At 45.2% G+C, this 27,663-nt stretch overlaps 1 protein-coding gene across 1 annotated transcript; it reads left to right on the top strand.

The window, feature by feature from the left end:
• The first annotated feature begins 6,683 nt into the window (after positions 1 to 6,683).
• On the top strand, positions 6,684 to 13,464 carry mc5ra (melanocortin 5a receptor). The gene is given in 5 exon segments (XM_067255414.1): positions 6,684 to 6,737; positions 6,740 to 6,771; positions 11,823 to 12,027; positions 12,232 to 12,413; positions 12,777 to 13,464. Coding segments are annotated over 5 exon segments (1,161 nt in total).
• Positions 13,465 to 27,663: the final 14,199 nt, after the last annotated feature.

Here is a 27,663-nt window from a genome sequence, read left to right as displayed (position 1 = left end):
AAAGAACAGTTTAATAACTGTTATTGCTGTAACAATAAGTTGCAGATCAATGGATTCAAATAAAATCAGGAAAAAGAAACAAGAAGTTGTTATGGAAACGGCCAGTAGCCAGCATTAGTAGAGACAGACATGTGACTGCCTGTTCATGGTGCAACTGCTTTTGTACATTGCTTCTTCTTTTCAGTTGTTTGTATTTCTTTGTGTGTAAATAAAGAAGGTATAAACTGAATATACCCCGAGCCTTTTGTTTCTGGATATTCTTGATTAGCAGTTATACTGCTGATGTAATCTTTTGTAAAATACTGTCATTTTGAGGAAACAATCCAGCCCAATGTGTAACATTCTTTTAGGGGATAAGATGAACGTAGTATTGTATCAACAAATAGCTCAGGCATATAAAAGAGGGGGAACTATGTAAGGGTGTATTGCTGTGATTGGTTGGTAGTATTTGTTGGGCTGTTGTGTATTGATTCATTATTTGAAAACGTCATTTTATGTAAAGGTATAATAATAATAAGACTTTATTTATATAGCACATTTCATACAATAATTGCAGCTCAAAGTGCTTTACATAAAATTAATCAAAACAATATTATAAGTAATAAAAGTAATAAAACCCTTCCGAAGAGCCAATCTTTGTGGTTTCCCAATATAAATAAAAATAAATAAATATAGCTAATTCAAATCCAAAACACACAAATTTGAATGTTTTGATGTATGTTTTGATGTCTGATGTATGTTTTGATGTTGGATGTATGTTTTGATGTTGGATGTATGTTTTGATGTTGGATGTATGTTTTGGTCCATGGCTCCTCCGTTCCGTCTTGTCATTCCAACCACATGCTATCAGCAGCTTCACACTGGATGCGTCACCTCAGAACGCACTGAGGAAAACATCTCCTTACAAGGCGCATTGCAAGGTGTAGGCTACCTGTTATGCATGAATTAGGAGGTATTTCTGGATAAACGCAAATAGGTTTAACTGGTCAGAAGAGACTCAGCGATATAAATGATTTGTATCCGTTGAGACCAAATGTAATTTTGTTTGCAGCGTGGAGCGCTTGTGGTGTTTATCAAGGCAAAAGCAATTTGAGAAGGACTCACAAAGACAGAACACTGTTGTGCTTGTTAGATTATGATGGAGATCAAGTGGATCCCAGTTTAATTAATGGACTATACTTACAGATCTCAATATTTGAATGGATAATTTTTCATGTGATGGCTTGCATGATGAATGACCAAGAAGTTGTCAAGAGTAGGAGAATTTCACTAAGAATCAACTCATCCGTTTTGATCAGCAGGCCACTATGCAAATTATACACAGTTGTAACTACTCTTTCATACACATGCACCAAAACATGCAATATGCTAAAATCAAAACTCATTGTTCAGAGATTTGAACTTGTTTTGAAAAAAGAAAGAATTTTGTTTAAAGAACTGAACCAAAGCGATTTAGAAAGCCGTTAATCAGCTCGTCATTATTACACAATAACTGTCACTAAACAGTTATTTCTCTCTCCAACCCTCTCCTTTCCCCCTTCCTACACATGATAGATAGATAGATAGACAGATGGTAAACCATGGTATGTAACCGTGGTTCTGAACGTGTTGTGTGTAGTACATCCAAGACTCTTGGACTCCAAGTTTCTTGCTCCAGCTAGAAAGTTTACGCATGAACGAGAGATGCTACATATCTACATAGCTGTGATGAAAAGTGTGCTCACTTTTTCAATATCTGTTTGGTCTGGCAGTTCAAGAGCAGCGCAATGCAGACAGCATGCTGACAACTCTGTGCTTTGCCTCAAAAGTCACTGGCTGCCAACTCAGTTCGCTCTCCGACATTTAGAAAACCTGCACCTTGCAGAAAGGCCTCGAGATAAGGACTGTGATCATCCGGCCATCTCCCTCTTCACACCTCTCACCCTGGGGAAATGGTTTCGTGACGTTCATATGTAAATCTCAATATGTAAAACCTCCCGTTTTCTGAAGAGTACATGTTGTCCGACCCTTCAGTTGCTGAACAATTTAGCATCCCTTCTTCTGGCTTCTTCTTCGTCACTACTCCATCCTTTCAGATTTCATAATTGATCAATTTGAAATGCTTTTCTTTGTGCAGTGTTGTGATTGCTTTCGTTCTGTTAGGCTAGGTTGAGTCTGTTGTGAACACGCCGAAACACATGATCTAGGCTAACACCTAGGTTGGTATGCTAATTATAAATATTCCATATACTGTATGTCTCCAGTGCATCTCACCAGGAAGCCTCTTCAGTGAGTGCTGATGAGCATTAATTACACCAATTACCAGTGTGCTGTGACTCTGCCTTCCACCACATCAACACCATTATGTATTATTAAAGATGCTCCAACAGCAAGCGGAAGCTGTCACACACACACATCACTATGGAGACACCCATGCATGCTGATCACTACAGACACACACACACCGTGATCACTTTGGAGACATGAATGCTGATCACTATAAATACACACACACACAAACACACAGATCACTATGGAGACACAAACACATGGATGATTACTGAGACTGGAAGAGAAAGTGTGTGTGTGTGTGTGAGAGAGAGAGAAACAGAAAAAGAGAGGGCGAAAGAGAGTTTGTTGGAATAGTCCCTATGCTTTTATCTCTCTACCTCATTCTCCCAGTGACTTCTTCTTTGTTCTGGTGTGTGTGTGTGTCGCCCTTATGACAGACAGCATTTGATCAGCTTTAAACCGAACATGGCTGTCTAGAATGATGTTGCATCTACAGCATGCAGAATGGCAGGAGTCTGTCTGGAGGATGCCAGCCGGAGGGCTTTGCAGTCTGGAGAGGAACCAGGATCTGGACGGCAGATCTGAAAACAATAGGAGTCTGGACCGTAGCCCGCGGCGACAAGACGCAGATCGTTCACTTACTGTATGAAGAGAGCTGTGTCTGACCGGTTGGAAGAAGAGGAGGAGATAGAAGAGGAGGTAGAGGAGGAGGGGGAGGAAGAGGAGGAAGAGGAGGAGATGGAGGATGACACTGAGGAGGAGGAAGAGGAACAGGAGGAGAGAGAGCAAGACGAGGACTCTTTCAGCGAGAGAACTAGTTATCCCATGAGTCATTTCCCTTCAATAGGTCAGTCCCCATCTGGCAACCATCACTCGCTCCTCCTCCTCCCTCTCGAGTGAAGATGAAGAGCAGAGGGAGGTAGGAGGAGGGGGGGGGGATTGCGAGAGTGTGTGGCTGTTTTGCTTGTGTCTGTGTGTGGGTGTGTGTTCTGCATGTGTGTGCTGTATGTCAGAGGTGAGATGACAATAGCAGTGCTGTGTCCATGTCCATTACAGAGAGTGTGGTGTGTGTGTGAGAGACTGTGCTTTTGCGGTGAGAACTTGTGGGGAACAGGAATAAAATCTTTTACAGACAGACTGTGAGCTTTCACAGGTATTTGGGCACAATACAGTACCTTTGCGGACTGCAAAGAACGAGGTGTGTGTACATGTGTGTGTGTGTTAATGCTTCTGTGTATGTGTTCATGCTTCTGTGTGTGTTCGTGTGTGTGGTGTATGTGTGTGTAAGAGGTGAGATGTACAAGGTGTCACCATAGGTGTAACACCAACTCATTGGTGACAACAGACCACCCTTGCGGTCTCCCTCTCTGTCTCTCTCTCTGTCTCCCTCTCAGTCTCCTGTCTCCCTCTCAGTCTCCCTCTCAGTCTCCCTCTCTGTCTCCCTCTCAGTCTCCCTCTCTGTCACCCTCTCTGTTTCACTCGGTCACCCTCTCTGTCTTCCTTTCAGTCTTCCTTACTCTCTCCCTACCAACACAGATTACAGTAATCTGGTCTCCTGCTGATGTTGACAGCTCTCTCTCTCTCATTCATGTTTCAAGCCACCTATTTTCTGGGTCAGGTGTGTGTGTGCGGTGTGTGTGGTGTGTGTGTGAGAAATAAGGATTATATGTAAAATAATGTATATCTGTGTGTGTGATAACATTAGTAATAAAATGTATGTGTGTGTGTGTGTGTTTGTGTGTGTGTGTGTGTGTGTGTGTGTGTGTATGTGAGAGAGAGAGAGAGAGAGAGAGAGAGAGAGAGAGAGAGAGAGAGAGAGAGAGAGAGTGTACAATAGTGTATGTGTTTGTGTGATAAAATATGTGTGACCTATTTTATGGGACAGGTGTGAGTGTGTGTGCCTGTGCATGTGTATGCATGTGTGTGTGTGTGCATGTGTGTGTGTGTGTAAGAGAGAGAGCTACTGAGGGTAATCTTCAACATACACAGAAACATCCTGCAACCTTTTGCTACACATTTTTACAATGAAACATACAGTGTTTATTTCCTTCAAGGCATGTTTTAAAACGGCACTATTTTCTTTTGCAACTGCTTGAATGAATGGAACTCTGTAAACATGTGATATAGAAAGCGAACTGTATGAATAGGCCATATTATAGCTAATGTTATCTCACATTTTTTGAGTGGAGGGTCGGCCTTTTTTATTTAGCTTTTTTTCTATTTAGTAGGCTACAGGCCACAAGTCACGTCGTAACTAAAGCAACAGATTGTTGCGCGATGACATTGACAAAATCCAGTGGCGTAAGTAACAGAGACCGCTCTTAACTTGGTAAGGAAAACCTTCCCCTAAATCAAAACATCAAAACATCCGCATTGCACGGCTCGGTTCATAAAATTATGAGTTTGTCTCATGTTTGGTGGATATGGTCGTCAAATTCCCGAATAGACATTGGAACCTTCTCTGTCCTAAAAAAGTGTAATTGTACACGGAGTGCGTGTCCAGGGCGTGTGTGAGTGTGTGTGCCATCTGTGTGTTGTCACACGCAAGATCGACCTAGGCCTTTTTGTATCACTTAGCCATGCATTATGAGCGAATCCCAGTATAGTATGGAGGATATTAGGTCCATTAGCCTATTGTTCACAGACGATCCTCAACTCAGACCACCGAAAAACTATTCACTACTGACCCTAGTACTACTGTGCTTTCTGTAAACACTATTTGTGTGTCGCTTTTAATAAAAGCGTCTGCTAATGAAAGAAATGTAGCCTAAATGTTGTTGACCACGCTGCATGTCCTGCATTAGGCTACTAAAGGACACTGACGCCTGTTTTAAAATAGTATGCTTTTTCATACGCGACTGTTGTCTGCTTTTATGTTGTACAATAATGCTGTCTTTATGTGGCACCACATGACTTTAAGAAGAGAGAAATTAAAGTCAGACGTTGGGTCGGACGCACCTGAAAACAAATCCTTTTGAAGTCGGGAAACGATCATAACTCATTTAAATAACTCATATTTCACCAACGGTATTCTATTTAAAAATTGGGATTATTTTTACCAGGAAATTAAACTGATAACCCTAAAGACTAACCTATGATTTTATTTTAACACAGCAGTCCTATTCAATGGAACTTAGCTGTAGGCCTTTACAGGTCTCCACTGCGTATTAACGTGTAGGCCTACTTTATGCCCAAATAAAACAATTTGCAAAAATGCACAATTACAAGCCCGAATATAAGGTTCCAGAGAACACCTTCCAGCTCCGTTTAGCTGTTTGTTCAAAACCGTAAAGGGAACTGTTCCATAAAAATAAAACACATAAAACCTGAACCATTCCGCTGAGACCTTTTATTATTGTAAATAGTTCTGAGCGCTAGTTGTGTGTTCTCCCACCGCGACCACATTCGGTATGAAAGTGCTGCCCTGCATAGGCACGTCGTGGGCTATTGACGGCACAACGCAACGAAGGAGGGGTTCCACTCCTCCGGCATCTAGCCTATATATAGCTCAAGTTCAATCCTGCGCGCTCCTTGGAAGCGGTGGACAGGATACCGGGAGGCTGTGTATATTTGCGCGCGGGAGAGTGACTACCGGTGCGCTCTGTTACTAACGCTTCACGATTCCCAAGAGCCAGCCAAGCGCGTCCATTCGAACCAGCTCAATGCAAGCCGTGCGGGTGTGAGGTAGGGGGGACTATAAAATAATGTTTTTTGTTTTGTTTTGTTTGTTACTCTGTTAACGTTAAGTAGCTGGTGACGTTGTATTTACGTTAAGGGTACTTTTGGCGCGTTTTTTGCCTTTGCCGCGTTGTTCGTAGCTTTGAAGGTGGTTTACATGTTGTCTGTCGGCGCCGTTATCAGAACGAGAACCAGGCTACGTCTATAGGCGACTCAAAGACAGAGAGAGAGAGAGAGAGAGAGAGAGATAGAGAGAGAGATAGAGAGATAGAGAGAGAGAGAGAGAGAGAGAGAGAGAGAGAGAGAGAGAGAGAGAGAGAGAGAGAGAGGGAGATGATGTAGAGACAACTAGACAGGGAGAAGGAGAGACATAGATAGACAGAGAGACCAAAACAGAGCAAGAGACAGATAAGGGTGGCGGGGGGCGGGGGGGTGGGGGTTGAGAGAGGGATGGATGGAGAGACTTTCAGAGAACATCGGGGTGAATCGGTTGCTGTCCGTGAGTGTTGGTGCTGAAATCCGCGGAGGGGGTTTGGCCACGCGGAGGGGGTTTGCTGGCGATGGTATTGACTGTTTGCAGGATGGTAGTGACTAATTAGCTTTCACGTGCTGTCAGTCGTTCACTGTGTTGTTCCCATTGTTTCAGCGAAAGCGACATCAGAAAGAACAACACCATTCTTCCCCTTTTATTAATTACTTCCGCAGTAATTAATAAAAAGGGATGGAACCGATCGATGCAGCTGGAGGCTAAATATTTCTTTAGATTTAAGGGATTTACAGGTGATCTCGCGTATGGACAATATTCAACTGTGGACTAAATAGGTGTAGTTATTGATACACAGGATTGATGTTTGTTGTTAACACTTTTATACTAATTATCCGCTTTTATTCAAAATCGACGGACTGGGAGTCCAAACCACTATCTGCAGTAAGATGCTGTCTGATGACTCACTTACCACTGAAATACTATTAGAAGCACCACACACTTGCCTGCAGGCTACCTTCTGAATGCAGTATTTGTATGTCACTTTGGATGAAGACGTCTGCTGAATGAATAACATGTCAACAACAGTAGTTCAGTTACATTGTGGTGGCCTCATTACACCTGCACGTCTCCTGTGATGAAAGCTGAATGAGCGTGATGTGTGTCCTGACAGCAGGGCTGGACCATCTGCCCTGCTTGTTGTGTCAACAGCCTTCCTGTCTGGGTTTGTCTCTGTGGTGCAGCGGTGCACAACAGTCTCTGGTGACCAGCCAGCACACACACACACCTAGGCAGGGAACTGAGAGGGGGTGTGGGAGGGTGTGAGAGATTGTGTGATAAAAGAGAGGGAGAGAGACACAGAGAGATACAGATACAGATCGATATATATATACATAGAGAGAGAGAGAGAGAGAGAGATAGAGAACAAGGAGAGAGAAAGAGGGAGAGTGCTGCAGAGGGAGAGAAAGAGGGGGAGAAAGAAACAGAGAGGGAGAGACAGAGAGACACAAAGGGAGAGCGAGAGGGAAAGAGGGAGCGAGAGAGGAAGACAGAGAGGGAGAGAGACATAAAGCGAGAGAGACAGACCAGGCTACGTCTATAGGCGACTCAAAGAGAGAGAGAGAGAGAGAGAGAGAGAGCGAGAGAGGGAGGGAGACAGAAAGGGAGAGGGAGACAGAGAGAGAGAGAGAGAGAGAGAGAGAGAGAGAGAGAGAGAGAGAGAGAGAGAGAGAGGGAGAGGAGGAATTGAGTCAGTCATGCGTGGGTATGCTCCGTGCTCTGCTTGGCTGGGGTGCAGTAGAGGAGGGTGATGGGGTGGTGAGGGGAGGGCAGACACGCTCTGCAGAGTTAAGCGGAGAGGAGTGGGAGTTAAAAGGCTCAAGATGTAGACTTGTATTCCATGAAGTCACTTGGAAGGAAAGAGAGATGGGCAGAGAGAGGGAGAGAGAGAGGGAAGTAGAAGGAGATATAAGGAAGAGAAGGAGACATGAGGGAGGGAAGGAAGGTAGGAGGGTAGGAAGGTACGAGGGAGGAAGGGAGGGAGAGAGAGAGGGAAGGATAGGAGGGAGGGCGAGAGGGAAAGAGGGTAGGAGGGAGGGAGAGAGGGAAGGAGGGTAGGAAGGGAGAGTCGGAGGGAGGGAGGGAGGGAGGGAGAGAGAGCGGGAAGGAGGGAGGGATAGAGGGAAGGAGGGTAGGAAGTGAGGGAGAGAGGGAAGGAGGGTAGGAAGGGAGGGAGGAAGGGAGGGAGGGAAAGAGGGAGGGAGAGAGGGAAGGAGAGAGGTAAGGAGGGTAGGAGGGAGTGGTAGGGAGGGAGGGAAGGGAGGAGACGGCTTTGGCTCGTGGGTCTCATGTGAGTGTGCTGTTGTGTAGCTGGGACCACACTCTTTACCCAGCAGGGTCACATGTCGCACTGACGATGCTGTTGTCACGGTGATAATGGTCCCTGTGATTTATCTGTGATTATTGCTTTGATGTCTCATAAAAGCCTTGAGCATTCCCACAGATGCTTGCACACACACACACAAAACTATGAGAGGATCAGTGTTTAGGATATAGCATACACACATACCTGAACACACACATACACATGCAAACGTACACACACACACACAGGACTACTACTATCTACTTGGTTGCAGAGGTGAGAGCAGGAGAGAAAGAGAGAGAGAGAGAGAGAGAGAGAGAGAGAGAGAGAGAGAGAGAGAGAGAGAGAGAGAGAGAGAGAGAGAGAGAGAGAGAGAGAGAGAGAGAGAGAGAGAGAGAGAGAGAGAGAGAGAGAGAGAGAGAGAGAGAGGAAGACAAAAGAAGGACAACTGAGAGATTAACCGTGAGAGAAAATCCACAGTTGTGGATTTTGGCTTTCAGAGTAAAGGAACAGTGAACAGTAACCACAATTCAGCTGTCTAGCAGCACATCCCAACTATGCTATCACCATCTGCAGGTCACAACATCCCATAATACTGCTACAGTGGATGAGGTTAGAATGCTTGCATTCTGAGAGGCTGTGATGATTTTAATGTTGCCTGGGTTCATCCTCTCCTCGATTTCCTAGCTCTCCTTTCCCCTCATCTCCTCTCCAATCCTTTCCCCTCATCTCCTCTCTTCTCCAATCCTCTCCCCTAATCTCCTCTCCTATCTTCCTAGTTCTCCTCTCCTCATCTTTTCTCTTTGCAGTTCAGTGTCAGGTCTTCTGACACGTGTCCAGAACCATCTCTCACTGACACCAAGAGTTACCGTATTTCTTCGAATAAACGCCGCCCTCGAATAAACGCCGCCCTCGAATAAACGCTGCACCAAAAATGAACGTTGTGTAATAAACGCCGCCCTCGAATAAACGCTGCACCAAAAAAATCTGAAAGAGGTTATTTAATTGGTTAAATTCAACCCCCAGTTGAATTTATTACACATGTAGGGCATGTGTAACATAACTTTCTGTTTGAAAGCTAACGTGTATAAACATTTAGGCATGCTGCTTCAGATTTCTACACAATGTAGAACATCTGTATTTGAGTTGTACTACCAACGCACACCTAATTGATAGCCAATGAGAAAGGGAGTTGCCGAACTCATAGACAAAGAATAGACAAGGAAGTCAGCGGTAGTAAATGAAACCTGCATTTTTAGCAGCATGATTCATTTGTCACAGTGCCAGCAACAAAGTTGTCTATGGCTGCACTGCAGCTACAATTCACAAGATCACCCTTACTAATTAAACGCCGCCTTCGAATAAACGCCGCACTCGAATAAACGCAGCACCAAAAATGAACGTTATTTAATAAACGCCGCAGCGTTTATTCGAAGAAATACGGTAACTAAGTTAAACTCCGACTCCGCCTGACTCCCCCTGACTCCCCCTGACTCCCCCCTCCCACACATCAAGTGACCCCCAGTTTAGTTGTAACCAGTTAACGGGTACCACAGTCACAGGTGTTACTGGTTAACGGCCCCACTGTCAATGTTGTCGTTAGGGGGGGGGGGGGGGGGGGGGGGGGGGGGTGGGAGTGTGTTCTCTGGAGCTCACGCTTGCTTTCGGCTCCAGGACTTTGAAGGGGTGGACAGGGGCAAGGGTGGGGGGGGGGGTGAGATGGTGGGCGAACGGTGCGGAGGTGACAATGGGTTGGGGCTGGGGAAAGGGGGGGGGGGGGGGGGGGTTGGGGTTCGAAAGAAAGAGAGGAAGTGAGAGAAAGTGTGTTCTCCGGAACTCCTACATCCTTTCATTAGGAGGGCCTCATTGTCACATGACCCTGTGACTACTTTATCATCTGCTATTATTAGCCGTCCATCGTGTGTGTGTGTGTCAATTGCACATTAGGATGGGATATACTGTGCTTTATCTCCTGTATGAGTGAGAAAACATGATGTGTGTATGTGCGTCTGCGTGTGTGTTTGTCTGTCTATGTGTGTGATCATTAGACTTTTGTGTACAGATGAACAGTATGAAGGTTATTTGTCCTTGTGCATCATGCATGAGTTTGCGTTTGTGTTTGCTTGTGTGTGTGTGTGGCTGTGTATGTATCTGTGTGGCTGTGTATGTAGCTGTGTGTGTGTGTGTCGCTGTGTGTGTGTGGCTGCGTGTGTGTGGCTGTGTATGAAGCTGTGTGTGTCGCTGTGTGTGGCTGTGTGTGTGTGTGGCTGAGTAGGTAGCTGTGTGTGTGTGTGTGGATTTGTGTAGGAAGAGAAGACAGGGAACCTGCAGGTATAAGATCTATCGAATGTACCTTGTTGGCAGTTCAGTCACGTTACAAAAACACGTTAGTTAAACAATAAATAAGAAGAAAGAGATTCATAATATCCTGCTTTACCGCTTGGTCCAATGCTTAATTCTGATTTGCTATATTACTCTGCATTCAATTCCCCACATCTGCAGTGTTCTTCCATTACAAGGACACACACCCCATTGCGAGCGACCAATTAGACAGGTGACTCAGTCTGATACAGTGTAGATCTTTCTTTGTGTCTCACGGCCTCCTGCACACCAAGTTGGAAAAGGCTAGTGGTGTGTGGGAGTGTGTTAGCATGTGTGTGTGTGTGTGGTGTGTGTCAGCATGTGTGTGTGTCGCTCCTTGTCCTTCTGTGTGTGTCTGTTTGTTCTGTGACCTAGAAAGAACATAAAGGAGACTCTATGGCAGACAGTCACGATCCCAGAACTTTTCACATCCAGCAAATAGTTAATTAGCGATTCAGCTCATCCTCCTCTCGGTCAGATGACAGAGGGCCCTCTGTAGCTCATCTCTGTACCTGTAGCTAGCTATCAGCATTCAGTCCCTGTATATTCTCAGGGGGGCTAGCCATCAATTAGCATTTAGTCCTTGTATCTTCTGAGGGTACGGCTAGCTATCTGCATTCGGCCCCCCGAACGTTCCGAGGGGTCTAGCTAGTCAGCTATTAGCTTTCTGTCCATGTCTCTTCTCAGGGGGCTATCTGCCCGTTAGCATTCAGTTTCTATATCTTCTGAAGGGGCCAGCTAGCATCTTTTAGCAGTCCACCCCCTGTACCCAGGTAGCTGAGTGCTCAACCCTTGTATCTACAGTGTGGAAATAACTAGCTACCCGCTAGCCCCAGGACAGCCATGTGCCATCAGTGGGGTTGTTTACATAATCCCAAAAAAAATCGGGGGGAAATCAGCCAAACATTTGTGTCTGATCGGATAAGAAGGAAGATTGAATTATAGTGGGAGTAAAGTGCCCCTGAATCCCTTTACTGGCCGGCCAGTCGCAGATTTTACTGATAAAACACAAACCCACTAAACCAGTTTGGCTGCGATGTGGACTTTATGTTTCCGCTTGTCAGGATTTATTACGGAACTAAGACAAGACATTTTCTAATATGACTATTATTATATATGTGATCTTATTTCTAAAACCATAATGCTGTTTTTATGTTGTTGTAGCCTCCCCGTCTAGCCATAGACGAGTGGAGCCCCTCCCCTATCTGCGGACATGAACTCCTCCTACGCCACCCTGAACCCGCCCTTCTGGACCCTCTACACCAATCACAGCTCTCACTACGACGAGGGTTACTATGGCAACACGACTGACGCCCCGCCCTCCATCCACAAGCCAAAGGCCTGTGAGCAGCTCAACATCGCTGTGGAGGTGAGAGGGTGGGCGGTTCAAATCCCTTCGCTCGTTGTGCCACGGAGTGAGGCACTGAAACCTCAGAAGCAGCATAACAACATGTGGATGTGTTGAGCGCCGACCTGTGACCTCACAGACATGTCGAGAACGTTTCGTTACGTCAAGAGCAAAACGACATGTATCATACATACTGCTAACATTTTTGCTGTCCTCTCTCTCCAGGTGTTCCTGATTCTGGGCATCATCAGTCTGCTGGAGAACATTCTGGTGATCGCTGCCATCGTAAAGAACAAGAACCTGCACTCTCCCATGTACTTCTTTGTGTGCAGTCTGGCCGTGGCAGACATGCTGGTCAGTGTGTCCAACGCTTGGGAAACCATCATCATTTACCTCCTCAACAACAAGTAGGACATCAGTGGCTGATGTGACGTTGGTGGATGCAATGTTGGTTGATGTGTTATTTGGCATTGGTGTGAACTCGAATGTTTGTGACTTCTGGTCATTTGTGGTTGATGTTGGTTAAGGATAATCAATGCTCTGCATAATTCTTGGTCAGTTTCATTCAAAATTTATCAATATTAGTATATGGTGTTTGACATTTGTCAATATGAGTTTATGATCTTCAACATTGGTCAATATTAGTTTATGACCTTCAACCTTGGTCGATATTAGTTCAGTGTGTTCATTATTGGCAAACGTTAGTTAGTGACGGCCAGTGTTGATAATTTCACTTGGTTCTCTAACCTGACTTCCTGTCCCGCCCCCAGACGCCTGGTTGTGGACGACCACTTCATCCGCCAGATGGACAACGTGTTTGACTCCATGATCTGCATCTCCGTGGTGGCGTCCATGTGCAGCCTGCTGGCCATCGCCGTGGACCGCTACGTCACCATCTTCTACGCGCTGCGCTACCACAACATCATGACCCTGCGCCGCGCCACCGCCATCATCGCCGCCATCTGGACCTTCTGCACTGGCTGCGGCATCGTGTTCATCGTCTACTCCGACTCCACGCCCGTCATCGTGTGCCTGGTGTCCATGTTCTTCGCCATGCTGGTGCTCATGGCCTCGCTCTACAGCCACATGTTCATGTTGGCGCGCTCGCACGTCAAGCGCATCGCCGCGCTGCCCGGCTACAACTCCATCCACCAGCGGACGAGCATGAAAGGGGCCATCACCCTCACCATCCTCTTGGGGATCTTCATTGTGTGCTGGGCGCCCTTCTTCCTGCACCTCATCCTGATGATCTCCTGCCCGCGGAACCTCTACTGCGTCTGCTTCATGTCCCACTTCAACATGTACCTGATCCTGATCATGTGCAATTCCGTCATAGACCCCCTGATCTACGCCTTCAGGAGCCAGGAGATGAGGAAGACCTTCAGGGAGATCATCTGCTGCTACAGCCTCAGGAACGTCTGCAGCAACCTGGGGCTCACCAGGAACATCAGCGGATGACTTCCGGGTCGCCGTCACCGTGACCTCCACACGATCTGCAGGTGATCGGGGGGTCGCCCCTTGTTGAGTTTTATTCCGAGTGAAAACTAGGTTGAGGTTTTTTAATCTGGTCTTCAGACTGGGATCTGGACCAAAGTGCTACAGTGCCGGAATCTGGACTTGGGGGGTCAAGGTGGTGTCATGAACTAGAATTGCGCCCCCTACAGGTGTTAAAAAGCTCTACAGGGTTTTGTTTACCATGCCAAACAGCCCCCCCCCCCCCCCCCCCCCCCCATGGGACTTCCAGGTTCAATTTCAGGAAGTGACCTCAGCATTTGATCCTGAATGTTGATCATGTACTCACAGTGTACTGTACCTCCTCACCCCTCCACCCCTCTTCATCTCCTCCCCCACCTCCTCACCCCTCTTCATCTCCTCCCTCACCTCCTCACCCCTCTTCATCTCCTCCCTCACCTCCTCACCCCTCTTCATCTCCTCCCCCACCTCCTCACCCCTCTTCATCTCCTCCCCCACCTCCTCACCCCTCTTCATCTCCTCCCTCACCTCCTCACCCCTCTTCATCTCCTCCCCCACCTCCTCACCCCTCTTCATCTCCTCCCCCACTTCCTTTCCCTTACACCCCTCCTCACCCTCATCCCCTCACCCTCCATGCTGATAACCTAAAAAGACTACAAATGACAAGCCCACCTAACGGCCTGAATCGTATCCCCTGCCATCCTATTTCCTGGCCATGCACCCACACCAGAAAACCCCTACCTCGAATCCTCCACATTCATGTCATATAGTACACTACACACATAACACACTGTACATGTACTAACCCTCCTCCTAACATTGTATTATATAATGCCCCCAATATTATAAATAACCCTCCACTCCCCTTAACCTCCCCCCTTCCCCCCTACCCTCCTAATAGTATACATTATATGGCCCCCTTTCCCACCCCACTGTCCTAATAATAAAGTGTATGTCTGCCCCCCAGAGCAGTAGATTCTAATCACTGTGCCTGCTCAGCATGACTGGACTCTCAGCGTGCCTGGTCCACATGACCCCCTTGTAAACACTCTCATAACACTACTGGTGCAAACCAGGTCCCATGACACGCAACCCTAGCAGCTCCACATGAAAGAGCCTGTTCAGTGTGTGTGTGAGAGAGAGTGCGTGTGTGAGAGAGTGTGTGTGTGTGTGACTAAATGGTTTTAATCTAGGGTAAAGCTGTTTCATGGCTGTCTCAGGATGCAAGATATATTGAGGTAAACTTGTTCAGTAAGTCTTCAGTAACTCACTTATGTACAGTCTGCTGGTTTCTTCAGCCTCCACTAATATGGTGTAAATAGTGTACATGTAAGGGTTTGACCTCGTGCTGACCTGAAGAAATGTCCTTCTTATGTCCTATCCCTATTTAAAGAAGAGAAAAGGAGTATTTTGAACTAGTATGATGTTGTCATCATGTGTGGTATAATTGTTTTTGACAATCCCTTCTTTGTCAATAATCGTAATTATGCTTTTGAACTTTATCCAGTTGAAAACAGAGGATTCATCTGGCAACACACACACACACACGTACAAATACACACACACATATACTCACACATACTCACACACACACTGCAGATACAATCTAATGATCAGGTCAGCTGGTGAAACAGGTTGTTAATGCTGTGACAGTGGATTACTTCAGTGGTCTCATCTCATTGCCAACACCTTCCCAGAGTGCAACAGTGGATTGCTGTTGCTTGTTCAAAAAGAACACGGACTATCAATAAAGTTGGATTTGATTTGAATCTCTGCAAACATTGGCGGGTTCTTCAGAGAAACCATGTTGTCTCACACACTCTCACAATTCTTTATTTAGATTTGTCTTTTTTTACTGTCATTCTGTAAGGAACCCGTCTCGGTTTGATGACATCACTTGTGTTAAGCCAATGACCAGCCCCCAACTCTCCTGCATTGATGTAGATATCACTGCTGAGTCCTGTTGGGGCAGGGGCTTGACATGAAGGGTCCTCCTTTGAAAGACAATAGGACGATCCACCTGAGACTCCAGAGTCTCAGGAATAACCATTTACGTCCACTAGTGGTTTTACGTTGGCGATGTACTGAAAACCATACAGCCTTTTGTATTTATTTAGTTCGCCCAACTGAAGGGCATCATGGGTTTTCTGATGATGTCACAAATGTGAACGACCTCAGGAGTAGCATGTAATCCTAGGTAGTTCATTAGTTTATAGATGCAGAACTTTTAACCAATAAGAAAACTCTGTTGCATTTTGTCTTCTTCTTATAAACATGTTTGTTTTGCCAAACCCAAGAATTTATGTCATGTAAAATGTAAACATTTTAACAGCTTTGCGTTTCTGGTGTCAGGAGGTTAAAGTACGGGCTACCATTTTCAGAACCCAGTGAAAATGTGAAGCCTTTGTTCTCCACAGAAAACATCATTGTGTTCATTTAGCACTTTTAGCCAAAGCAGCACACTGGGGGATTTGAACATGTGACCTCATGACCTGCAGTCAGTCACTGAGCTACAACTCTCTACAGGAAGAGAGGGTTCCAGATAAGGGTTGAACCCTGGAAAGAAGTTCGTTGACGTGGTTGTCAGGATTGTCGCGCACACTTGCACATAGACCCACGATAATACACACATAGACACACACACATACGCACACTCATGTAGATACATTCACACACATAGACACATGCATGCACACACACGCACGTATACAACACACAGTTACCTTTACCTCAAGTTACAAAATGTCCGAGAACACTCAGAACATTGTGTAATCATAAATGATCACTAAAGCAGGCTCAGGTCAGCCATTTTTCTCTCTATCCACGAATGGAAAACATTGCTCCTGCAAATACAACTATCCATCGCATGGGTGGAGAAAATTATCTCTGTTCTCTAAAGAAAGATCGGTGTGAGGAATGAGAAAGACAGGTGTGACAGGTGAGACAGACTGGTGAGACATAGACAGGTGAGACATAGACAGGTGAGACATACACAGGTGAGACATAGACAGGTGAGACAGACAGGTTGTGGCAGAGACACCAGAGGGTGAAGGCTGTTTGACAGAGACCAGGGTCCTTATTGATTCTTTTGGGGACTGAAGATGTGTTCCGGAAATGAGTTATGCTGTGAAAGAATTGGATAGGAGAAAGAGAAGACTGAGAGAGAGGGATGACTAAGAACATGCCCAAGAGACATGTAACAGGTTATTTTTACATGATGTTTCTTCTATATCTACTGGACAATAATGATTTCCCCTCAGGCCTACACACTACCATGTCTGACTCACACACACACACACACACACCAGAATCAGAATGGGATTTATTCGCCATGAAAGTTTGCACAGACAAGGAATTTGCTTTGGCAGGAAGGTGCATACAATAAACATATAGGAACCAAACATTTTAAAATGTGGACTATACTAAGGGTACATAAACTAGCAGTACTAAGTGGAATTAGAATTAAATAAAATATACACACACACACACACAGCGGATTGGGAACTTCCTCATAATAGGTTTCCTGTTTCGTATGTATTATTTCTCAACTGGGTGGTATATACAGAAATATTTATTGACCTGTGGATATGTGCTGTATCTTGTGGTTATGTGTGAAGCTGGCTTGCATAAATACTCTTGTTATGAAGAGGGAGAAGGTGGGGTGTGTGTGTGTGTGTGTGTGTGTGTGTGTGTGTGTGTGTGTGTGTGTGTGTGTGTGTGTGTGTGTGTGTGTGTGTGTGCGTGCGTGTGTGTGTGTGTGTGTGTGTGTGTGTGTGTGTGTGTGTGTGTGTGTGGGAGGGCCTGGGGGGGCGACAGTGTTATACAGTACATATAAATGATGGAGCCAGGATCAAAGAATGTTTTGTGATGGTCGTGACACATCAATAATATACTATGATGTTATGTATTATGATAATATGTACTATGATCCTATGGTATTGTGAAATGCTGACTTTATCATTAAATTATGTTCTTCTATTATGATAATAGGATTATATGCTGTTGTGATATTATGATAGTACATTAATATGATATGATGATATGATAAAACTGTGTTGCCTTTTGTATTCATACATAGGAGACGTTTCTGTGGAATGCCAGATGGTATTTGACAAATGTAATCTCTGGATCACAGTTAATCTGAGTACATTGTGAATGTATCCCTGGGATTACTTCCAAGTTAGGCCCCTGAACCCCCCCTTTCCCCTCCCCTCTCCCCCCACACACTCCATCCACACACCCTTCAGCCACCCCTTCTCTTCCCCTCACCCCCCCCCCCAACCCCCTTCCCCTGCTAGCTGCTGGTGCTGATCTGTGCTGATGCCTGTGACTGCTTCCTCTGTCTGTGGCTCGTTGTGTCACGTTGGTCGTCCACTGGTGGGGACCTGCATGAATGTAGTATTAACGTCATCTGTCAAATAAACGCGACAAATGGACACCTTGTCCCCGAGTCTCTGTCAGTCCCCTCCTGGGTAATTGCTCATTCTAAGGGGTCAAAACTCGTATCTCTTCCGGTGAGTAGAGAGTAGAACATTCTCAGGAGTTTCCCAGCTATCTCACATCATTTAATGTCAGCCACCTGGAAAATTTATAAAATCCTCTGAAGGTTCGGTTTGTCCCACGCGGCTTGCCGTTCCTCACCCTTCAGCCCTGAGTGGGCTAAATCATGATGGAAGCACTTCACTTTATATAATTGGAGGGAAATGAGTACCAAGACCAAATCATTACCTTTCAAGAACCATGGTAACCAGCCCTTCAAAGTGATGTCTCCCCGAGTGCTGCTTTGATTAGAGTCCTGGTTGATGTAGCTATCACTTTGCTGTTTGACACGCTGTCTTTACTTTAAGAGTGTAAGAGAGTTAGTCTCCAGTGATTATGCTTACAGATCATGTCTCTCTCCACACACCTGACGGACAGGATCCAGCGGGAACACTTCCTGTCAACAGACATGGAAAACGTTGATCAAAAAGTACTTCTATGAGATCTGGAAGATTTTCTTTTTTTTTTAAAGCAATGACATTCAAAGGCTCCACAAACACTCAATATTTAGCGCATATTGACTGGATCTGGATTAAGTATGTGTGTCTGTGCTCAAGTCACATCACACAGCAGACATTTCATTGAAACCCAGAGACAGGAAGCCCACTTGTCTCCATAAGCATTCTAATCCTCAAAAATCTAAAATGATGGACATACACACGTACACATCAAAGTTGTCCAACTAATGGTTCACTTCTCCTTCTAGACACACCCTACACCAAAGCTGTACCACAACCCTGAAAACAAATACACTATGTAAACATACAATTATAGATTTGCTGTTAGATTGAACCCACTCCAGAAGTTTCGCTGACTGTGTTCCTGATTCCCACAATGCTTTGCACAGACTGTCTTTCTTTCCCATGATGCCTATTTTGGTTTTCGAGGGCGGGATCAGGCAAGCGTCCCACTCCTCCCCCCAGTTGTGAAAGGAAAATTGTAATGGTACAGTATTGTAATAGAGCAGATCCTGCAGCAGTAGAGGGCCTAGAGGACCTAGAGGAACTAGATGTACTGGAGGAGCTAGAGGTGCTAGAGGTGCTAGAGGTACTAGAGGTGCTAGAGGTACTAGAGGTACTAGAGGTGCTAGAGGAACTAGAGGTACTAGAGGTGCTAGAGGTACTAGAGGTACTAGAGGAACTAGAGGTGCTAGAGGTACTAGAGGTACTAGAGGTACTAGAGGTGCTAGAGGTGCTAAAGGTACTAGAGGTACTAGAGGTGCTAGAGGTACTAGAGGTACTAGAGGTACTAGAGGTGCTAGAGGTACTAGAGGTACTAGAGGTACTAGAGGTGCTAGAGGTACTAGAGGTACTACAGGTGCTAGAGGTGCTAGAGGTACTACAAGTACTAGAGGTACTAGAGGAACTAGAGGAGCTAGAGGTGCTAGAGGTGCTAGAGCTACTAGAGGTGCTAGAGGTACTAGAGGTACTAGAGGAGCTAGAGGTGGTAGAGGTACTAGAGGTACTAGAGGAGCTAGAGGTGCTAGAGGTGCTAGAGGTACTAGAGGTACTAGAGGTGCTAGATGTACTAGAGGTACTACAGGTGCTAGAGGTGCTAGAGGTACTACAATTACTAGAGGTACTAGAGGAACTATAGGAGCTAGAGGTGCTAGAGGTACTACAGGTGCTAGAGGAACTAGATGTACTAAAGGTACTAGAGGTGCTAGAGGAACTAGATGTACTGGAGGAGCTAGAGGTACTAGAGGTGCTAGAGGTACTAGAGGTGCTAGAGGTACTAGAGGTACTAGAGGTACTAGAGGTGCTAGAGGAACTACAGGTACTAGAGGTGCTAGAGGTACTAGAGGTACTAGAGGTACTAGAGGAACTAGAGGTGCTAGAGGTACTAGAGGTACTAGAGGTACTAGAGGTGCTAGAGGTGCTAAAGGTACTAGAGGTACTAGAGGTGCTAGAGGTACTAGAGGTACTAGAGGTACTAGAGGTGCTAGAGGTACTAGAGGTACTAGAGGTGCTAGAGGTGCTAGAGGTACTAGAGGTACTAGAGGTGCTAGAGGTACTAGAGGTACTACAGGTGCTAGAGGTGCTAGAGGTACTACAAGTACTAGAGGTACTAGAGGAACTAGAGGAGCTAGAGGTGCTAGAGGTGCTAGAGCTACTAGAGGTGCTAGAGGTACTAGAGGTACTAGAGGAGCTAGAGGTGGTAGAGGTACTAGAGGAGCTAGAGGTGCTAGAGGTGCTAGAGGTACTAGAGGTACTAGAGGTGCTAGAGGTACTAGAGGTACTACAGGTGCTAGAGGTGCTAGAGGTACTACAATTACTAGAGGTACTAGAGGAACTAGAGGAGCTAGAGGTGCTAGAGGTACTACAGGTGCTAGAGGAACTAGATGTACTAAAGGTACTAGAGGTGCTAGAGGAACTAGATGTACTGGAGGAACTAGAGGTGCTAGAGGTATTATAGGTATTAGAGGTACTAGAGGAACGAGAGCAGATCCTGCAGCAGGAGAGGAACAGGAAGTAGCAGAAGAGTGCGTGCCAACCTATGTGACTCCTGTCCCTCCCCTCTGAGAGTAGATCGTGCCTAATCTTAGCTCCAACCTTCACGACATCGTCAACATGTGAAATTGCTTTAATGTTTGTTTGCCGGGGGGGCATGAGAGGGGAGAGAAATATTTGGTGGCGTTGTGTTACACAGAATGTTCTCACACACACTGTGCTCGGTCTGTCCATGGATCGCCTTCGTGGAATGTTCTCATTTTGAATCAAAAATCCACAAAAACAAACTACATCGAACCCTCCCTGCGTCTTCACCTTCATCTTGTTTCACCAGCTGCAACAGTCCAAGACCCACTTTCCTCCTGGCACACACTTCCTGTCAGGTCACAGGGGCATCAGGCCGACCTCTGACCCCACTCTGCGAGATTACGTAACTTCCTGCTGCCTCAGTGCTGGAGAGATATGCATCAGCAATCCAGAACACAGGAATGTAATTTCCTGCTCGGCTGGTGACCGTGGTGATTAAACGGAGAAATGGTGGTCCAGTTCTGGCAGGTTGCTGCCTTGAAACCCATTTCCTCTGGTCTCCACAGGGTGGGAAACCAAACAACTTCCTTGGATGAAAGCCGCCATGAAATGTCGTTTAGAATCAAGTTCTCAGCAGCGTTAACATGGACACAGAGGGTGCCAGCACAGCTTGTTTTAGCGATGCACAAACAAGGTTTGTTCCTCCACACAGCCATTACACCTGTTACAGCGCTGCAGTTGTATCACAAAACGCCTCGCTTGTGCATCGGTTGAGTTAGGGTTGTGGTGGTCTTTTGAATTTCCTTTCTTTTGAGGATTTTCATAGACCATAACTCACCACAAAAACATAAAACATTTTCTTTTTTCTCTCTCTGGCAAGGACAGCACACAATTAAAAGTAATTGCACCAGAGTAAATGACAGCTACTGTGTATATGTTTCCCCTGGGATTAAAAACCTTGTTTTTAATATCAATACGAAGGCCTGGACTGCAAGCTGTTCCCCAGGACCAGGGCCAGGAACAATGCCAGTGTTAGAGCTCATGCTAATAGGGTCTTCAAAGAGGTAGCTCAGCTTTACAGTGCTGGGCAACTATCTACTTAATAACTAGCTCTGCTGTCCGTCCTTTCCTCTCCTCACTTCTCCCCTCCTCTCAACTTTTTCCTCTCTTCTCCTCTCCCCATCTGTCCTCTCCCCATCTCTCCTCTCCCTTCCTCCCTTCTCTCCTCCCTTCTCTCCCCCCATCCTCTCCTATCTTCTTTTTCTCTCCTGTCCCCCCCCCCTGTCCTCTGTTCTGTTCTCCCCTTCCCTGCTCTGTACCAAACAAAGCTGTGGGAGTTCAATGTTAATAGGCTCAACAGACGGTTTCCTTTTCATCTGCTTAGCTAACAAGTCAGCTAATGCGCTGGCCAGTCTGCCAGCCAGCCAGTCAGTCAATGCCGGGCAGATGGTCTTGGTTGCCAACAGATACGTTAGAAGTTCTGAGATGGACCGGAGGCCTCTGACTCTGCAAGCTATCTCTATACAGCTTCACCATAGCAACCAGAATCCTGGACTGACTGACAGCAATTGGACTGGCTTCACCTAGAGATGGATGGATGCTAGATGGGTGGATGGATGGATGCCTGCTGAGATGTGGCTACTGTTGCACTGTGCCAGGAACAGACCAGACTCTGACCACCGAAATGCGGTCAGAACTACTTCTGATTCATGATGTTCAGCTGTACTTTCTAGATGCACTAGATGTATCTAGTCCACTTGCGTGGATACTAGATGGCTAACTGACTGGTTGGATGGCTGGACCACCGACTGACTGGTTAAATATCTGACAAGGTTGACTGGCTGGCTGGCTGGCTAACTGGATGGCTAATTGGATGGCTGACTGGTTGGCTGACTGTCTGACTGGCTGTCTGGCTAACAGGATGGCTGGCTGTCTGTTTAACTGGCTGAGAGTCTGATGTCATTGAGATGGCAGACGTAATGAGTTAATTGCATCCAGACTTTGTTTCGGCGCAGTGGATTGAAAATATCTCTCTTCTCTTCTTCTCTTGTCACTCACAGTCAGTCTAGACTCTCATTTCCATAAATCAGCATAATCAAGGTTCCACTGAGCCACCGCCTCCCAGGATTGGCTGCTTAGAAGAGCGTTCCTCTTAACAAGCAGATGATGGCAGGACGACGAGCTTCTCTTTAATCTCTGTTTCCCTCAGCTTTGTTCTGTTTTCTCTCCATCCGTGCGTCTGTGTTTCTCTCTGTGATGTCTGTGTGTCCTCCCCCCCCCCCCCCCCCCTCCCAACCTCACTAGATGCTCCCGGACAAATAACGAATCCTTCATTTATATCATGGACACAGGGTCGGAAGTGTTGTGGTTTTCATTTGACTCACCACATCAGTTTTTTAGTGAGCTAACTTTCTAGATGCGTCTGGATAAATCCTTACTAATATATGTACATGACCAGGTGACCTCTGGGTGACTTTGGATCTCTCACCCAGCAGACACCTTTGACTTGCCTTGGAAACTGATCAGACCCCAGCTCATGGTTCACAAGTCCAAAACGACTGGATGCATTTTTTGGTTTGACTTAAATGAAGAACAAGGTGGAACGAATAAATGGAGGGACTCAATGAGAGAGATCCATGATTCATTTAGGGGGGTTTCATACATCACACAACCTGGTGGTCTCTTGGTGGGCTATGGTCGTCTTTAACCCGTGGTTGCCTTTGAAACTGATCAAAAGGCAGCTCCTATTATGGGATGGATTGAGTCACTGCAGAGAGAAATCCTGCTGTTCCCATAACCCGCACTCAGCTCAGATGCCCAATCAGGAACAAATCATCATGCAGGCCCATTGACAGTAAACCTCTCGTTCACAGAGCTTGGAAACAAAGATCACATGCTCCAATCAGAGCTGACTTTCAGAGAATACTTCAGACTTTGACTTGGCACATGTGTTGTGAGAAAATGGATGCCCGATTGATACTTAAAGTCTGCCAACTGCATAACACACCACAGGAACCATGCTGTCTGGCTTTCTTGTTGCCAAACAAACTTTTAACTAGAAACAGCATTTACACCCGAACTTCATAGCTGAACCTCTAAATTCCCGGATCTGGAAGTCGGCATTTGTTCTACCTTTGCTGGAAAGTCAGAGATCCTACATTTCATACGGAACAATTTTAGGCCTATCTCAAAACAGTCACCATTGGCTAAAATTCTTGAAACTCTTGTTAGTGGGCAGCTTAAGGAGTTTATGTACGCAAATTCATTTTATCAATGTATCAGTCAGGCTTCAGAAAGAAACATTGCACAATTACAGCAGTCATTAAGCTGTTGAATGATACCATGTATGCTCTTGATAAAAAACGACAGTGTGTCACTCTGATACAGGTATCCTTGCAATCCTGAAGAAGAGACTGGTGAATATAGGTGTGTCTGCACATGCAAACCATCTGTCTGACAGAACACAGTGCACTCAATTTGAGAATCTTTCATCTGACAAAACAGTTGTCTGTAATGGTGCCTCAAGGCTCTGTTCTCGGTCCCCTCTTATTTACAATTTACATATAAATGATCTTGATAAAAATGGGCAAAATGCAACGATTCAAACCTCCCTGTCGCAGCTGAAGCTTGTGCTTACCGTTCACAAAACCAAAAAGGCCCAGAAGCTTCCCCCAATTTCTACTCTTCAGGGCGATGCAATTGACTCTGTTCACTTCATATACATTTCTTGGGATTTTAGTTGATGACGAAAAGATAAGTCTTTCTTTTCAACCTCATATTCATCAACTTACAAAACCACTGAAGCTAAAACTAGGATTTTATTTCAGAAATAAGGCTTGTTTTTCTTTTGAGGCTAAAAGGTGTCTGGTGTTTGTCACCTTTTATATATGAAGGCCTCGGTACAGTGTTTGAAATCGATTGACACCCTTTACCATGGAGCATTGAGATTCCTTCTAAACTGTAAAACTGTAACTCATCACTGCACTTAATATAAAAGGGTTGACTGGCCTTCTCTGTGCACCCGTAGACTTAGTCACTGCCATATTTATTGGGTGTGCTCAAGCCTTCGGCGAGAGCACAACCTTTGTTCTCTCACATATATATTATTATTGGGTGTGCTTTGCCTTCGGCAAGGGCACAACCTTTGTTCTCTCACATATATATTATTATTGGGTGTGCTCAAGCCTTCGGCGAGAGCACAACCTTTGTTCTCTCACATATATATTTATTTATTATTATTTATTTTCGCCCCCCTAAGGATCAGTCAATATTTGGACTACATACACAACGGCGGTGTCAAAAGGTTCGTCTTGGTAGCGATTGCGTTGGTTGTATTTTTATTTACGTTCCGTTGCATGGTTTAAGTAGAAATTGCATTTTTGTGGTGAAAAGTGAAGCTAACTGTGGCTAATTTGCTAGCCACAGTCACTGACGTTACTAACGTCACTACGTCACTAACGTCACGAAAACACGCGTGACTACCTGTAGCAGAACATTCGTTTCACATCTGTTAACTTGGGGGATAGCTAGGCTAACTATAGCTTTACTGCAAGGCAGCTGCAGGAACGCCACAAGCAAAGAGGCCAGGGTGATAACTATTTACTCATTTTACTTTGTGATGTGAAACACAATTATGAAATGTAATGTACAATATTAGCTGATATTATTAAGGAAGTAGGCCCACATCTACTTTTGGAAACGGTAGTCTACTATTTCACTGAAGCATTAGCATCATGACATTAGCCTCTGTTGCCCGGGCAACACATACTACAGTGGTCTATGATGCATCTGCTTTCAATCTTTAAAATAAACATTCCTCACAAACACATTTTCGTTGTAGGATTTATTATGACATTACATTACAAGTAAACGATTTGTGGGTGAAATTACCATTACCTGTGGTTTCAAACCAGTGTTGCTCACTGAAACGCTGTAGCCTACGTGAGACAAACGACAACAAAAACATTACACAGCTGTAGGAAGTCAAACGGCTACAGAACATGTTCGGCACTCCCCTTACTTAAATCAAAAGTCTATCTAACTACTAACCTGAACTTCATTGCCACAGCCTAAACGTTGTCAATCTGTTCATGAAAATAATTAATTTCAGCCTAAACCGTACAACGGAACGTTAAATCCAATTCAACCAACGCAATCGCTACCAAGACGAACACAGCAGTAGTCTACTACTGTACCGTAGTAGTACAATTTACCGGGGCAGCTTCTCCACACAGGGCTATATCGCATTTTGCGTTGTTACTGACAATGATCGCTACCAGTGAGCTTTTTATGAATGAGCGATTTTCCACTAAATAAATGTCAAGCTTATTTACGTTTTGGGGGGCATATTTTCAGTTAGCAGATGGTACTGTTTGAATCGCGATTCCATCTTCTACTGCCGGGTAACGTCGTAGAATAATCTTAAAAGGGGTTGTTTATTCATGAATGAATGCAATATGAGTAGGCTAAATGCCTGAAAATATCACGAGAAGGGAAAAACTTAAAATGAAGTTTAAGTCATAGAGATTAGGTCAATTTTTACACCGGTCTGCCAAATGTATTCGTTTTGATTCAACGATGAGGCTGCCTCTTGCAGGGGAAATGAGAAGACATCTATTTCATTCTACACTTCACTCGTATTTTCAGTTGTAAATGAGCAGCAAAAAAATCAATGTAATCTTTATAAATAATAAGTATGCATTTTTATATAAAATATACAGAAATATCAGTTGTAAAAATGTCATTCAAAAACGGACCCCTGTGCAAGCAAGCACACCCTACAATTTCCCCAGAAATTGTACCCTCTCTAGTTTTATCTATGATGCCATTCTGTGGTTTCTCCCATGTAATTTGTGAATTTGTATTTTTTTAAATATAACTGGTATTCACTTCGATCACAGGACCTTATTTTACTAACTGTCCCTAATGCTAGAACTATTCTTGGCAAAAGGGGCTTTTATGTATGCTGCGCCATCGGCTTGGAATGACTTACAAAGTATCCTACAAATGGACAAACTTGTCCCACTAAATGTTTTTAAGTCATCGATGAAAGCTGATTCCTTGTCCTGTAAATGTTTTAAACTATTATTGTTGGGTTTTGGATTTATTCTTGAGACTTTTCATTTGTTTTTGTTGTCTGTTTCTGACTACGAAACGACTCGCTGCTGCATATCTTGGCCAGGACGGTCTTGAAAAAGAGATTTGTAATCTCAAGAGCCTTTCCTGGTTAAATAAAGGTTAAATCAAATTAAATAGTTATACTGTACGCACTCACAGCTCTGAGGTTGTGGGTTAGAATCCTACCAGGACCACACATGACTGCAAGTGTGAACCCTGTAAGTAGTTGTGGATAAAAACACCAGGTAGGTGCATCAGCTGAGGAGGTTGTAAACTCAACTCAGAGGTTGTGGGTTAGAGTCCCACCAGGAGAAGATCTGAGGACTGTGCCTGCAGGTAAGCAACAGAAACCTGGAAGCAGCCAATCACAGACTTTGGCCTTCAGGCTGTTTACAGGAACAAACAGACCATGTGTGAGTGTGTGTGTGTGTCTGTGTGTCTTCCATCAATCTTTGTTGTCCCTTGTGTGTATGTGTTCCTTGTGTGTGTACGTGTGTCCTGTGTGTGTGTGTCCTGTGAATGTGTGTGTGTGGTGCGTTCATACTAGGGTTTATCTCTAATGTGTTCCACAGATGTATCGGCATGGCGACGGCTGCGGTCCACAGCTCAGCTCCTAATTGGTGGTTTCTCTGACCAGGTCTGAGGGACCATGAGGCACTGAGGGCAACAGAGAGAGAGAGAGAGAGGACCAACTTCTTGTGTTGCAGTCTTGTGGGTCTGTCTAGCCAGTGTCTCCCCGTGTCCCTTGCTTAGACCAGGAAGAAAGATGTCAGGACCATCTATGACAAGACATACAAAGACTTCCTTCATTATTCATGCACCTGCTTTTCAGCAGGACAGCTGTTGTTTCTTATCGCTGTGTTTGCTGTGTTCACACAAAAAAGAGCTCTTCAACCCTCGGGCCTGAGAGTAACTTAACAGCAAAAAATGCCATTAATCTGATGCCCCCAACCCTAAAAATGCCCCCAACCCTAAAAATGCCTAACCCCCAACCCTAACCCCCCCACCCCCAACAGGCTGATAAATGCTTATAAACTCAAACTCCACGGCC

The sequence above is a fragment of the Osmerus mordax genome, chromosome 18 (assembly GCF_038355195.1).
Source record: "Osmerus mordax isolate fOsmMor3 chromosome 18, fOsmMor3.pri, whole genome shotgun sequence".
Classification (NCBI taxonomy): domain Eukaryota; kingdom Metazoa; phylum Chordata; class Actinopteri; order Osmeriformes; family Osmeridae; genus Osmerus; species Osmerus mordax.
Note: the sequence above shows the minus strand (reverse complement) of the source record. Positions and strands in the feature narration are given on the sequence as shown.